Genomic DNA, 15,399 nt, shown 5'->3' with positions numbered 1-15,399 from the left:
TGCAGCAGTTTATGCTGGTGGTTGGGAGGAGACTAACCTGGTCTGCATGCAACAATAATACCAGATATCTGGCACAGGGCGCTGTAGGCCCTCCACCCAAGCCTCCCGCAGTCGGCCATCTGTGGTGGGTAGTAACTCCAGACACTTGGGGTACAGTTTGGAGACAAAGAGTTCGCCAGCGTCATCCTCAATTACGGCAGTGAGGGGAGTAAACTCATCGGGAGCTATGGGGTAGGTAGGAATACGCACCCTTAGGGCACGCTGCACATGGTGCAGAACTAATCTGTCCAGCAGTGTGGTGTCGGCAAAATGGGTGTCCTCCAACCAAGAAATGCCATGGCCCTCGGGGTGCAGATCTCCAGTAGTGTACAGTGTATATTTGTTAAGTGAGCTCTTGATATTGAGTGGAGTCTACCTTCGGGGGAGCCAATGACTGCCTGTGAGCAGAAGTGCAGGCAAGTACAAACTCTCTACTCGCAGAAAGCGCTGCAGTCGGCGCCACGCCCAGCAAGTGGTGGAGAGGGGCTGGATGTCCCTGGGATCCAGGGGTACTCCCAGGGGAAGAAAGGTATTGTGGAGAGAGGAGCCGGACAGTTCTCTATCAACTCTGCTATGAAGAAGCCAGCGTCCCAGTGGTACCAATGGCATGCATACTGGCACTGAGCTATTAGATAATAGTGATTTAAGTGGGGGCACACCAAAATCTCCCTTTGCGTACGGCAAGGTGAGCGCCCACCATCCAACCCATGGCCTGCGACCCGCACAAATCATCCTCGGCTGGAGTCCCCTCAGGGTGGCAAAAAGGAGTTTGTTAGAGGGATGGGTTTGTTAAGAAACAGATCCAGAGATCGGGATTAGACAACCATATTAATTATCGCAATGCTCCCCGCCACTAATAACGCAGCCTAATCCATCGTTCAATCTAGGGGGTCAATTTATCCACCAATGTGCCGTAAGTCAGGCGGAGAACTTGCTCCTTACCTCGATGGACATGGAACCCCAAATAATTGACCTTATCTGTGCACCAACCAGGTGGCAAGTCACTGTACGGCAGCCTCCGTTAGTGGAAAGAGCTCAGATTTATTCCAGTTAATCTGGAGCCCGGAGAACTGTCCAAATCTCTGAATTGTACACAATACTGGGCTCAGGTTAGTAGCTGGATGTCAGGGAAAAAGCAGGATATCATCTGTGTATAGGGAAAGCAACAGCAAGCCTGCGTAGAATTGCAGCCCACGCCAGAGGTGTTGCTCCTGGAGGTGCCGGACCAATGGGTCCATGGCCATTATAAATAGTAGCAGGGAAAAGGGGCATCCCTGTCTCGTACCTCTGGCCAGTGCAAATGGAGTAAATAGGGAGCCATTGGCCCAGATGTGTGCCATTGGGCTGGCACAGAGAAGCTGGATTAGGGATGTGAAGCCACAGGGCAGCCCAAGGTTCTGCACAGTCGCCCACAGAATGGGACACTCAAGCGAATCAAAGGTCTTCTCTGCATCCAGCAGGGCCACCGCAACCGGGACCTCCTGGGAGATCCTGTTGACTACAGAGAACAGCGTGCACAAGTTTATAGAAGTAGAACGGTGGGGGACAGATCCCGCCTGAAGCGGGTAGATGATAGTTTAGAGGAGGAGTGACAGTCTAGTTGCTATGACCTTTGTGAGGATTTTATTATCGAAATTTAGAAGGGACAGCGGTCTGTATGACTGGCAGTGCAGCAGGTCTTTGCCTGGCTTTAACAGCAGGACTACAATGGCCTTGCGTGCTGTGGGGGTGGATGTACTCCCATGTCCAGGGACTCAGCGTAAAGCTCGAGCAGGCGAGGGGCGAGCAGATGTTCGTACGTTTTGTAGAACGCACCTGTGAGTCCATCCGATCCTGGAGCCTTCGATCCGGCCATGGATTCAAATGCAGAGACAATCTCCTCCACTGAGATGGGTTCGCTGAGGAACTGCTGCTGTGGGAAGGACAGCCAAACCATGGCAACCTCCCCAGGGTAACCAGCCAGAATGCCACCCTCCCCGACATATCTGGAAGTGTAAAGTTCTGTATAGTACTGTAGCAACTCAGCTAGTATCTGCTCCCCATTTGTGGTGCGCGTGCCACCTCATGGGTGAGCTTGGATATGTAGTCACTTCCCTGCTGTGGGCGGAGCAGTTTCGCCAGGGTACGGCCGGGCCACTTGCCCTCGCCATACCGGCACGCCCTTGCATATTTCCCCAAAAACTGTACCTCTCGGGCCGTGAGCTTGCAAAACTTCCCCATGGCCACTGCCCGAAGGCGCAACCTCCCCTGTCGTCCCCCCTAGTGCCTCTGCGTCAAGACACCGATGGGTCATCTCCACGCATTCCAATGAGCGCTGTAAGTACCGCAGTATACCGCCATGCTTGGCGATCGCTATGCCACAGATGTAAGCCTTAAAGGGTTCCCATAAAGTGTCTGCGTGGTCACTGTGCCCTTGTTGAGGTCGAAGTATTCGATCATGGTTAACAGGAGTTCGTCGTGAAAGACTGGGTCCGGGAGGGACTGACCGGGAAAGCGCCACATCCTCATGTGGGACCTCAAAAACTACACAATTGGGGCGTGATCTGACAACGTGCAGGGAAGCTACGTCACTTCACCCAGAATGGGGAGGAGCGAGGGAGGAAAGGAACCAATAGTTTAGTCATGACCAGGTACAATGGGAGGTGTAACCCTGAATCTGCGCATGCTGGTGTCTCCACGCATCCTTAAGGGAGTGAGAAGCGCAAATATGCAAAATCCATGCAGCGGGCCGCTGCTTAAGGATCCAGTCCTGAGTTAAAACTTGAGTTGAAGTCACCCCCAATAATAATGTGTTCTGTGTCTGTCCTGTCAAGTTTTGTTGTCAAGGTTTGAAAGAACCCAGATGAGTCCATATTTGGAGCACAGACATTTAACAATAGCACGAACTGGTCCACAAGACGGCCAATCAGGATCACATATCTCCTTTCTGTGTCTGAATAGCTGTCAAGGAGGGTGAAGTGGACAGATAGGTGAATTAATTTACAGACTCTGCGGGAATACGAACTGTAATTTGAATAGTACCTATGCTGACCCCATGTGGAGGCATAAGCCGAGGCTGCACCTGGGGATATGTGTGTTTCTTGTAAAAAGGCAATTTTAACTCCGTGGCTGACCAGGTATTGCAACACTAGTTTGCGGGGGTTATTAATGCCTCTAATGTTAAGGGACATAAAGGGTACTTCGAGATCCCGGGCGGCTGTAGACTCAGTTACAGGTATTTTCAAGGCTGCTTATGAGGAACCTGTTGAGTGCGATATTGCTAACTATTCTGATAGATAGTGCACAGTTAAAAACAGAAAAAACAATCCACCACACCCCACCACCCTACCCGCCCCCACTTATCCAGAGTAAAACAGTGCTGGGGAACATTCCATCAGGAACCAATACAGAAAAAATACCCCAAGTGATTCCAAGAACATATTGGTGTACACCATGAGGGGTGGGCAGCGCACTAATATCCGGCTCCGATTGCAGAACACAAAAGAGCTAGTGATAAATGGGATAACTGAGCATGTAAGGGGGGGGGCGCAACAGAGTGCACAGCAGATGCCGCTAAGGGGTCTGTACCATTAGTCGCCACCGTAGGTCCATTAGCCCCGTTGTCCGAAGCTAGTCCCATAAAGGAATCCCTGTTCTGCACAGACACCACGGCTGCTGAACCACAGGGACGCGTGATCTAAAAGTTTGTGTTCCGGACAAGGGCGAGGGCTCAGCAACAGGACAGCTAGGGTCCAGTAGGTGACAGCTGTTAGTCCGCCGGAAAGAGATCAGAGCTGTTCATGGCCTGCAAGTCAGTGGGGGACCGCACAGGGAGCCCCCAGGAGTGTTACGGCGATTTTGAGCATGTTTTTTGCAAAACTTTTGGGCCTCCGCAAGGGTGTCAAACACACGTGTCTTTCCCAGGATGTCCACACGATGAAGAGCTGGGTAGAGCATGCCATACCTGAGGCTTATTTCCCTTCGTGTCATCTTCACAGCAGCAAACTTGCGGCCAGCCTCCTGCACCATCAAGGTGAAATCCTGAAAGAACGAGAGTCCCGCGCCTTGGTAGTGGCCCTGCCTGTGCTTACGTGCCAGGCGAAGGGTAGTGTCTCTGTCCCTCAAGTTAAGCAATTGCACTATGATGGGTCGTGGCGCTGCTACCAGAGGTGGGTCTGGGCCCCAATGATGGGTGTGAACTTTCCACGAGGAAGGAGGTGGAGAAAACATCACGACCAAACAGCTTCACCAGTAAATCTTCGGCGAACAGGTCCATTTTACCGGTGGCAGTGGACTCCGCTACGCCGGTTATAGGAAGGTTGTTGCAGCGCGATCTGGCTTCCAAATCTTCATTCTTTATGGCTACAGTTTTAAGCTGGCACTCAATCTTCTCCAGGCGTCTCGATACGGTAGACGCCCCGTCCTCCAGCGTTGAAATCCGCTCCTCAGCATCCTCGAATCTGGCCTGTTGACGGTCCAGATGCTCCGCCATACCGTCCAATCTGCCAGACAGGACGCCAAACCTGGAGTCCACAGCCTTAAACCCTACCCAGATCTCGGACATCAGGGCTTCCACTGTATCAGGCTGCAGCGGTGCCTGGGAGCATCCTGTCGCCCCCGCCATCTCTCCAGGTGGGTGGGCCTCCTCTCGCTCCCCATGGCACTCAAACTGTAGCTTGCGCTGTCTAGGATCCGTGCGGTACATAAGGATGCCAGTCAGACCCACAACCACCGACTGTGTCCAAGAACCAGGATGACAGACGACAGGCAGAGTCACTCCCTGGCCGCCCCGTGCGGTGGGGGGGGGGGACAATTCAGCAGGTGGGCCCAAACGCGGTCGCGTTCCCGCCAGGTATGGCTATGTGAAGGACTACAGTCCGTGAAGGTTTCAACCAACCCTGCAGTCCCCGCAGTCCTCCAGGCCCTCACAGCTCAATTACAGCCCAAGTACCAGGCCTGCTAGGCCCAATGCATGTCAACACTCAGGAGAGGTAGGTAACAGGCCTCTTCTCTCCAGGGGGTTTAGGGTTGAGGTGCGCTAGGGCCGCAGGCTCTACCTTCCCTGCATCGGGGCCTGATTTCATTAGGCGCTGGCACCCCTCCACGCATCCAGCCGCAGCTCACCTTGCATTCCTGATCCTCGCGGCAGCGCTGGCCCACCACTCTCTGCAGCACAGCTAGCGAGGGCCCCCGCAGACCATGTGGCCGGTGCAGCAAATTCCGCTCCACCCTCCAGCCCGAGGCCTCCCCCAGCCGGCCCGCCTCTGTCTCAGCACAGGCCCAGGGGAAGACAGAAGCCCACCAACACTCTTCCGTCAATCGCAGTTGCCCGGGCATATGTGTGGCACTGGGCCGGCGGCGAGGCCTAGCGGGGAATCAGCAGCCCTAGCCTCAAGGCCGCCCACGGGCCCCATCACCGCTGTGCCAGGTCTGCCGCACCACCCCGGCTAATATCTGGCACTGCACACTTCGGGTATCAGCATCCATGCCCAGACAGCGGCTAATTGCACATCAGGTACCCCTGGCACCCCTCCAGGTTGCCAATTAGGAGGGCAGTCTTGGGTTAACCCATGTTTTCGGGAACCAACATACGGATCTTCAGTGCCATGCAGCCATCTTGGGCGCCGGCAGGAAAAACTCCCCACCCTTTCCCTCAGCATGTTTTTTAATGGTCTTGAGGGCAGCAAGGCACACTGAAAAAAAACTGCAAGTCTCCTGGGTCATTAATTTCATGACCAGAGAGGCCATTACCTTTTTTTTTTTTTTAGAAGAACTCCTAGCTGGAGCTCCATTATCTTCATCTTGTGGGCAGAGCCCCCTTGTGACGGAACTGTTCAGTCCTAGCACCCATGGGAAGCACTGACGCTCTCCAGTGGGCCGCCCAACTACCAGCCCTCACCGGGGATGGCAGTGGAAGAGCTTCCGCTGCCAAACCCAAACCCCCCATGGCGATCGGATGACATTGTCAGCTGGGGAGATGCTGGAAGCCATTTGATTCCCGCGTATCCAGAAATAGGTCGCCTCTAAGGTGAGACTTTCTTCTGGGGGTTAGGTGGGGGGGGGGGGGGGGGGACAGGGACAGGCACATAGGGAAAGGAAAGAGTTTTTCCATCCCTCCAGTGCCTGTTTGGACTTGAACCTGCTCCATGGTTGCAGGTGGGGCCGCGATCGTGAAGCAGGAATCCACACCAATAGACCACCAGGGATTTCTTTTTCTGTTGTTGGGGAAACAACTCCTTAGGCATGTTTTGTTCGTGTCTGCCCCCCTCCCCTCCCCGGGAATATTCAGCCATTTTTTAGGTTCCCCGGGTGGGTGGGGGTGTAGCTGAAACCCACTAGAAGCCAGGATATAATGAACAATTACAGGAAGTGTTCCCGTGGGCAAGGATCGCACCCCTTGGGGGGCATTTAATTTTAGTAATCCCTCTACCCTAGAGGAAAGTTCACCTGCCGTCTTGGGGGGCATGGGGGAGGGAGACCACTAGACGCCAGAGATTGCAGGGCCCCTTGGGCAAGGATCACTTCCCTTTACTGGGTAAAGGTTTTGGCCGTTTTATACTGCCCCGGGGGGGGCAGACTGTCCAAATGTTTAGGCCCATCTGCCCCACGGGGGGCAGAAAGTCACTAGACACCAGGGATTTTTTTCATTTACGTGTCGGGAGTGGCCCCTGGGGCAAGGATTGCTTTCCTTTTTTTATCGGGGCAATGTTTAGGCCATTTTCTGCCCCCCCCCCCCCCCGGGGGGCTGATTGGCCATATTTTTAGGCCCATCTGCCCCCATAGGGGCCATAAATCGACCAGTTAACAGGTATTTTATTTATTTATATGTCAGGGAGTGACCCCTTTGTCAAGGGTCACTCCCCTTTTCTGAGGCATACATTTTGGCCGTTTCTGACCACCCCTTGGGGGCAGATTGGCCATATTTTTATGCTCATCTGCCCCCAAGAGGGGCCTTAAACCACTAGACATCAGGGAAAGTTTCTGTGTGTGTGAACTGGAGTTCGTCTGACGGTCTGCATGTACTTGGCGTGTGTGGGCTAGCGCTTGGCTGGCGGTGTCTGTAGACTGGCACTTGGCTGACGGTGTGTGTGGACTGGTACTTGGCAGGTGGTGTGCTTGGACTGGTGCTTGGCTGGTGGTGTGTGTGTACTGGCACTTGGCTACTGGTGTGCGTGGACAGGGGCATGGCTGGCGATGTGAGTGAAATTGCGCTTGGATGGTGGTGTGCGTGGCCTGGTACTTGGCTGGAGGTGTGTGTGGACTGGTGCTTGGCTGATGGTGTGTGTGGCTGGCAGTGTGTGTGGACAAGCACCAGGCTGGCGGTGTGTGCACACTGGTGTTTGGCTGATGGTGTGCTTGACTAGGGATTTTGCAGGCTGTGTGTGTAGACTGGCTTCCGGCTGGCGATGAGTGCGGCTAGCATTTAGGTGGTGATGGGCAGACATAGGGTTTTATACTGATAACTGTTTTAATTCTTGTCATAATTTGTGATTGTAATGTTTTATTTCTATTTTTTATTCTAGTGCAAATAATGTAATAACAGAAGCATATTTAGCTTCTGTTTTATTGTGTGTGAAATTCTCCTTCGATGTGCGCAAGATGTGTATTGTGTTGTGTGCAATTTTCTTTTGCTGCATCTGTGAAGTAGGTGCTGGTGAGTGTCTCTGGCAAGTGAGCGGTATTGTTTTTCAATATATAGGTCTTTGAGTATTATGCATTGATTGACTTTTCCTTTCAGATTACCAGTAGTTTTATTTTCCAATTGATAAAGCCACACTTTTGTTTATTACTTATTTTACACTGTTCGGTATTGTTGACTTATTTGTCAAGAAACATTTCTTAATACGAATTATGGGTAGCTGCAGGATTACTGCTCTGCAGGTTGTTGATATGCTTTTTGAGTCTTTCCTCTGGCCATGATTATGAGACTGACTCTGCTTCTGAAGAGGAGGAAGTCCAGGTTTCTGGCAGTGAATTTTCTGTCCGAGAGGAATCATTTGATGAGGAAGCCACTCTCAGAGCGGATGAAATGCCGCGTTAAGAGGAGGGCACTGATGTTCCTATAGTGCAGCAAGAGGCATCTGGATTGCAGCCTGGGGCTGAACGGCCTCCCATTGGAAGAGCTGAACTCTGGGTTGCCCCAAACATGGTCGAGCTGGCCTGCCTTCAGTGGTGTCGCAGGGTATAGAGTGAATACTGAAAACATTTTGCCTATAAATTTCATTCAGTTGTATTTTTGGGTGAGATTTGTAGACCGCATAATTTGTATGCAGAACATTATTTGAGGGACAACAGCGCCAGACTTTATCCCCACTCTACAGCCACCCGGTGGACTCCCACAAATCTGGATGAGTTGAAGAAGTTCTTGGGTTTAACTTTTTTGATAGGCTTGATAAGGAATTCATCGCTGTCTTAATATTGGTCTACTAGTCCCTTGATGGCAACGGCTATACTTCCTGAAACCATGATCGGTATTTGCTTCTTCTTCGGATGCTGCATTTTGGTGATAATTCTTCAGCATTGCCACAAGATCACCCTGATTGTGACCATTTTTTTTTAAAGATTCAGCCTGTCCTTGATCACTTTGTATATCATTTTTCAGAGATCTATATGTTCCAGGGAAAGAAACAGCTGTGGATGAGTCTTTGGTCCTGTTCAAGAGCAGTTTGTTTTTAGGCAATACATTCCTAGCAAAAGAACATGTTCTGGAATTAAGATGTATAAGCAGTCTGAGAGTAGTACTGGATAGGTCTATAATTTCAGGATGTACACCGGTAAGAATTCTAGTACTGATCCCCCTGGTTACCCGTCCACTTTTGGAGCAAGTTAGAAAATTGTGAGGGAACTTGGTAGAGGACTTTTTACAAAAGTCACCATTTATACGTAGATAGCTTCTACAATGGTCTGCAAATGTTCAGGGAATTGTTCAAAGTGGACGCTGTTGCTTGTGGCACAATCCGCTTTCTAAGAAAGACAGCATGCAATCGGGCAAAGGCGGGTGCATGTCCCACCTTTGCTCCGCCCATGGCCTATTGCTTGCGGTTACCCACACGGGCAACATCTGTTTGCAATTATCATGCACAGACGCGTGCGCGATAATAGAAAACAGATGTCTCGCTGTGGCGAGCGCGCGCGCACCACTCGCCTGCTTGTTTCCTTTTTCCTGTTGGCTCAGCTGTAATTGGGGTGGGAGGGGGAGGATCTGGTGTTTCTGGCTTCATGGTATATCACGGCCCTATGTGAGATCCCATCCGCCCTTTGTCACTCTCCAGCAGCCCTCCTCAGGAAGCAGCCTTAACACCCCGTTAGTGCACACTCTGCTTTACCATTCCCCAGCCCACTTAAATCCCCACTTCCCCGCACATTGCGCTTTCCTTTGCATGGTATGCTTCTGCCGTCGCTCCATATACCCCCCTATCACTCGGCTTCCCTTGCATACCTTAAGATACAGATTCCTATTCTCTTCCCATAAGCTTGTGGACTCTTACTCCTTCTCAGGCAGTATCATTGGTAACCCCTGCAAGACCACAACGTCCCCGTTACCTGCTCCATTATCGTCACAGGGTCTTTCTCCCCTACCCCTGTCCGTTCACCCACCCTCAGAGCGTGCCAAGGAATTTACCAGCACCCACGTACCTGCCCCCACGGCCCAAACCTGCCCACATCCCTTGTTCTCTTTTATTACCAGCCCCTGTCTCTATGAGCTAGATCCTGTGCCCCGCCCGCCAATATTTTGCACCCCTCTCCCCTCCGTTGCCTGACGTGTTGGTACCGTGGAGGCCACCATGTCTGGGCTCGGGCTGTGCAGTCTGGGGCCTGTAACTCGCATGTGCAGGCCCCGGGCTCAGTAACACGTCCGCAGAAGCTGCTGTGCTGCTGACTCCAGAAGGCTGGCGGGTGCCATCGCTTCACTTCTTTTAACCGAGAATCTTGATAAATGCACGTCACACTTTGTCGAGTAACTAACTGGTCACTGGGTCTTCTTATTTGCAGTTGCCCATTTATAATACGGAAAATAGAACGTCAACCATATGATGGTAAATGCATAATAAAAGCGCATCTGTAACGGAACTTCCTTAACTATTTGTGTACTTTGTCTCTAGGCTGATGTTAAAATTTATGTTGACGGATAAACTCCCGTGGTGAGCTCCCTGGTGTATGTGATCAAAATACCCTTTAGCATCAACCTGGGACATTGTTAAAGCTATTTTTGCTTTGTTCAGCCAGTGCATGTAAAGGAAGAGTTCAGTTTGTTTACTTTCCGGCTAAATAAGACATTTCAGATATTTCTTAGTAGCTGAACAAATGCCCTAATCTAGTGGCTGCTGTGCGTTCTTCTCATCTTTCGCTCACTCCTCTCGCGTTCTCTCTTTGCCTGTGTTTCTTACTTTCCCTCCTTCTCTCACCTCCCTTTACCCCCTCTCTCTCTTTCTTCGTCTCTCACTCTTTTCTCCCTCAGCCTCCCCCCTTTCTTTCTCTGGTCTCGCTCATTCCCTCTCTTTGATTCCTCCTCTTTCTCCCCCCACCTTCGTCTCCCTCTCGCTTTGACCCCTTCTCCCCCCACCCCCTTCTTCGTCTCCCTCTCTCGTTCATACATCTTCTCTCTCACTTTCCCAGCCATCAGCACCACTGCCCCCTGTACACCAACAGATATCGGTGCACACGGAAGAGACAACATGACATCTGAGCAGACAGACTTCTGCATGAAAGAAAAAGAGTTTGACCTGGAGATTATAATGTACTGGTGTTCGATGCTGAGAGGATGCTACCGTGCATAAAAGTGTCTGGGAACATTCATGCATACAAACAGTGGCTTCAATAAACCATAACTAGACACTGAGCTCCACCCAAGCAGGCCAGCAGAGCCTGTCAGTTACCCCTCCACGGGACACACCCGCCTCCCTTCTCCACCCTTCAGAAGGAGGAACAAGCATTGGCATAGCCAATAGGTCTCGCCTTTGGGACCTTATAAGTGTTTAGCCATGCAACAGTTGATGTTGTTGCACAAAGGATATTGTACTGCATAACTAAATACTTATAAGGTTCCAAAGGCGAGACCTATTGGCTATGCCAATGCAGGTTATCTTAAAGGTAACCAGGTGTTCTTCTACACCTCAGAAACGAAAATTCAGCAAACATGTCAAACACACATTAATTTAGCACACTATAGCATGATAGTTGCATCGCTGTATTAATATGCCGCAGCAAAAGATTAGCATTTTGGAAAAAGCCTTTTGTTTTGCTTCTTCCGCGTTCCAGCTTCCTCACCTTGAACAAAGAATGCGAGGGGGGGATTAGGACCAGTCCCACAAACGTTTTTTTTAAACACATCTAATTGTGCTGGCCAATTGCTCACCGAAAGGAAGGACTGTGAGTTATATTCAAAGCGTCAGACCGTGAGGCTCATAGGGATGTCTATATCATAAGTAACAGTTGTTTAACCTGGGAAGTCTTCTGGATCACTAGGGATTCAACTGGAACCGAAAGAGTCAGTCTTGAAAAAAGGGGGGTTGAGGAGGATCTGGATGCTGCAAATAGTGTGTCTGTCTTTGTATTATTTGGCAAACAAAACGTTCAAGAACTCATCTAAAACAAGTGATGCCACAACAGCATTATAGTGCAGTCCCACCAGTCCCCGGGAGGAAAGAAATTGATGGATTGCTAATGGTAGACTGGATCAATCTCCAACAGAAGCATTGGCACTGGATTAGTAAACCATCTGGGGGCATTCAGCTTCAGAAGGTGACTAACTCTAGAATGCTATGCTCTGTTCTTTTACGTTTAGTTCTGATGCAGGGGCACACTTCTATGACACCATTAAGCCCTTTCTGGGTTTAAAAATGTCACCACAGGACCTCACATTTTCCAGTAGGTGTTTCCTGAGACACGTACATACAAATGGATAAGACCTCAGTATCCCATTATTGAATTAGCATTGCTGACTGAGTTTGGTCTTTAATCACTCCTTATCTTTATGTGATTACTTCCATCTCATAAAAAAATCTACACTATTGTCCATGTTACCTTCATAAACATAAGACAAGTCCCCTGGGATGACTTTGACCAAATATTATAAATTTACTGTACAGAGATCACCAAACACAAATGAGGACTTTTAGTTGGTCAGCCAAAAAGAACTGCTTGATGTATTGTATGTCCTCCTTGTAATCTATTGTGAAACTATGTGCAGCAGTGGAAGTGAACACAAAGAAAATATGAAAAAAATGAATATCCAAAAACAACAGGGGGACGACAGCACCATCCAAACAAAAGGAAGCACCAGAGAAATCAATCCCAGTGTTACCTAAAAACTGAGTGGCAACAGTTGGTGATGTTGTGCAATAGAGTCCGGGGCATCCTACTATGCTAGTCACTTTATCGTCAAACGAAAAAAAAAGACAGTTCTTTCCTCGCCTGGGATAAATTCCAGAAAAAGAAGGTCAAAAACCCATCAGATGGGGGACAAGGCATAGGAAAGCAGAGAAATACTCCTGCTGGAATACTTCAACATTTAATAATTATTTTTAGGAAGCTTGTTTGGGATGTTCAATTTCTAATTAAATGGACAAAAAGGGAAGAAGGCAGGCAGAGTATTTTAAATTGCTTAATGGGTGCCATCATAATCTCTGCACTTCAACAGCAGCCCACAGTTAGCGTGGGAGGCAGAAATTAGCTTAATTCCTAGAACGTAATAGGAGAGGATAATTGCATGTGTGTACTCTTATTTATATAGCACAAATTAATCTGTGAAGCAACAGAGAGGTGCACATTATGTGAGGGACTGGGAAATGATCTACAAGATCATGTACATCAAGAGGGTACTACACAAATACTTTTTGCACACATTGCACATTTTTAGGCACAGGGAGTTGATGAGATTTGCCCATAATCTCACAATGTTGAATGTAGCACAGAGGCTGGCATCCAAACCTGGGTCACCAGGATCCAAAGGCGGCAGCTCGAGCTGTTGGCCACATCTCCTCCCCTCTTCTACTCTCCCACCTTTCCCCATTAGTTGCCAATATATTAACATAATGACAAGAACTAACCATGACATTAACATCTAAAAACTGGGAGAGGAGATTTTTAAACCACATTTTAAAACACTTCTTCAAAAGAAAATATTTAGATATCATAGATTATGTAGTTAAGTATATTAAATACACGCTCTACCTAAAAAAATAATTGAACTCCTTTTCTACACAATGGTTACAATAGCAAAACATATACAAATTTAGCATACCTGATTTAATGAGGTTATTGGCATCAGGGTCTTCTAGCTTAACATCAGAAAAAGAAGCATCTGATGCAACTTTCTTCTGCTCATCTTTTAAACTCTGCGCAATTTGCTGTTGAGAGAAATAAAAATGGACAACAAACCTGCTCAGTAAGATAGTTAATTCATTAGTTTCAGTTCTATTTCTACAGCTTTACACAATATTGTGAAATACCCATCCTTCTCATCTGTATGCTTTGAACTACAACATTCTAACATCACCTAAATATTTTGCTGCTGTCCAAGCCTTTATTCATGAGATCTGTTACAGGAAGGGACGATATTCACAAATGTTCCTTACACTTGTGAATAAGTTTACTCTTACACTTTTGAGTAACCTTACTACTTTTGGCTAGTCACAATTTACGAGTGTAAATTTACTCAAAAGCGTAGGCTTACTTGTCTTCACCCTCTGAAATAGGGGTAAAGCCAAATTTACGAGTGTAAGTTACTACTGCCAAAACTAAGTGTAGGAATCTGGCTCTGTATATACTATACCAAAGTAAGGAATAGTGTGCACAGAGTCCACTGGATCCTCAAAGATTTACAGACGTAAGAGTAGATAATACCTTATTCACGATTTGTGGTAGTGAGGGCGAACAGTAAGGCTGTTTTAGAGGGTAGCGTTAAGCATTTATTGTACATGCAAGGGCAAGAAATGATTTCACACACTCAACGACTGAACTCTGACCAATTTGTTTTTGTATTAAAATATTTTAGTTGTATTTTATTCTTAGAACCAAGCAGGCCATGACACTGGTAAGTATAATAGTACTTTTCAGGAATAATACAGTTGAATGCAATTGTCTTTGTTACAGGTGGGTCAAATGTTCAGAAACAATTGAAATTACTGTGCAGTTACTTTGTAAGTACTTTGCGATTACTTTTCTTACTCAGTGTGGTTGCCTAGATACCACACTGGGACATTTCCTAGACAAGGGTAAGTAATTTAATGTATCATTAAAACACACTTGTTTGAGTTTTCATACAGTTTTCAACTCCACACTTAAAAACTTTTTCACAGAAAAGCAGTCACTGCTATCCTATGGGTGAAAATGAAGTTATCGTTTTAAAGGTAAGCACTCGGTCTCGGGAGTTAGGTTTGTGGGGTTAGAACAAGGGTCACCACAGGGTCAAGGATGCGCTCTTAGAGCACACTCAGCAGCACTAAGGCGGCCGGGAGCAGAGTGCTGAGGCCCAATGTTATCTAATGGGGGGCCTCCGGTTGGTGGCTGCTTACGGGCAAGCCACAGAGTTGAGGAAGAAGTGCTCCCAAGGTTAAGCTCAGAGCAAAGGGGGATCCGAGTTAGCACACAAGGTGCACCCACAGCGGCGGCCAGGTGTAGAGTGCTGATTTGGCATCGGGTGTATGTTGTTTTCAATGGGAGTTGCTGGTTTTGGATTATGGCAGCAGGCTCAGTCCAGGAAGTCTTCCGGAGGAACCAACAGCTGGGCAGGTAAGTTGGAGGGCTCGAGGACGTAGGTGCACATCAGGTACTCTTCTCCGGGGTGCAGGGCAGCTGGGTGCCTTTTGAGGTCAGATTTCACCTTGCCACGATGTTGGGGGGGTTCTGCAGAAGCTGCAGGCGACGTCTGGAATTCCTGGTGGGGTCAACCCATGGTGGACTCTGGAGCGCTGGGGGACATCACTGGAACGGGTGCGCCACTCTGACTCATGCCTTGGGGGCGGGTGCAGTGGTGGTTCCAGGCGTCTGGTTTCCTTGTCTTCAGCAGGCTCAGGGTTTTCTTTGGAGATTCTTTTGAACAGAGCTGCTATTAACAGGAGATCTGGTCTTTGTTGAAGGCAGTCAGTCCTCCCAGGGGTTCTGGAGGTGGCTGGCTGCAGGACAAGGTGAGTTTTGGCGCAGGATCTCTGGAAACTGCAGACGGGCCGCTAGGGCTGGGGCCAAGTCTGTTCTCCTCTGCAGTCTCCTCTGCTGTGCGTCTTCTTTCGCCTTTCTTCGTAGGTTGCGGGAATCTGCCTTCTGGGTTCAGGGCTGCCCCTTAAATACTGTATTTTAGGGGGCGTATTTAGGGGTCTCGAAGTAATAGCCAATGGGCTCCTGACCTTGGGATGACTACACCCTTGGGGCACCCACCTCACG

The 15,399-nt window shown here is 49.0% G+C and overlaps 1 protein-coding gene across 1 annotated transcript in view; it reads right to left on the bottom strand.

The window, feature by feature from the left end:
* The window catches only part of COG3 (component of oligomeric golgi complex 3), a 343,588-nt gene that overhangs the window by 140,148 nt on the left and 188,041 nt on the right, over positions 1–15,399 (bottom strand). The window contains exon 14 of the mRNA XM_085621830.1: positions 13,262–13,367. Within this exon, the coding sequence (XP_085477956.1) occupies positions 13,262–13,367 (106 nt within the window). The remainder of the gene's footprint in view (positions 1–13,261; positions 13,368–15,399) is intronic.

Source organism: Triturus cristatus, chromosome 8, assembly GCF_964204655.1.
Source record: "Triturus cristatus chromosome 8, aTriCri1.1, whole genome shotgun sequence".
NCBI classification, from domain to species: domain Eukaryota; kingdom Metazoa; phylum Chordata; class Amphibia; order Caudata; family Salamandridae; genus Triturus; species Triturus cristatus.
This window is presented reverse-complemented; position numbering and strand designations above follow the sequence as displayed.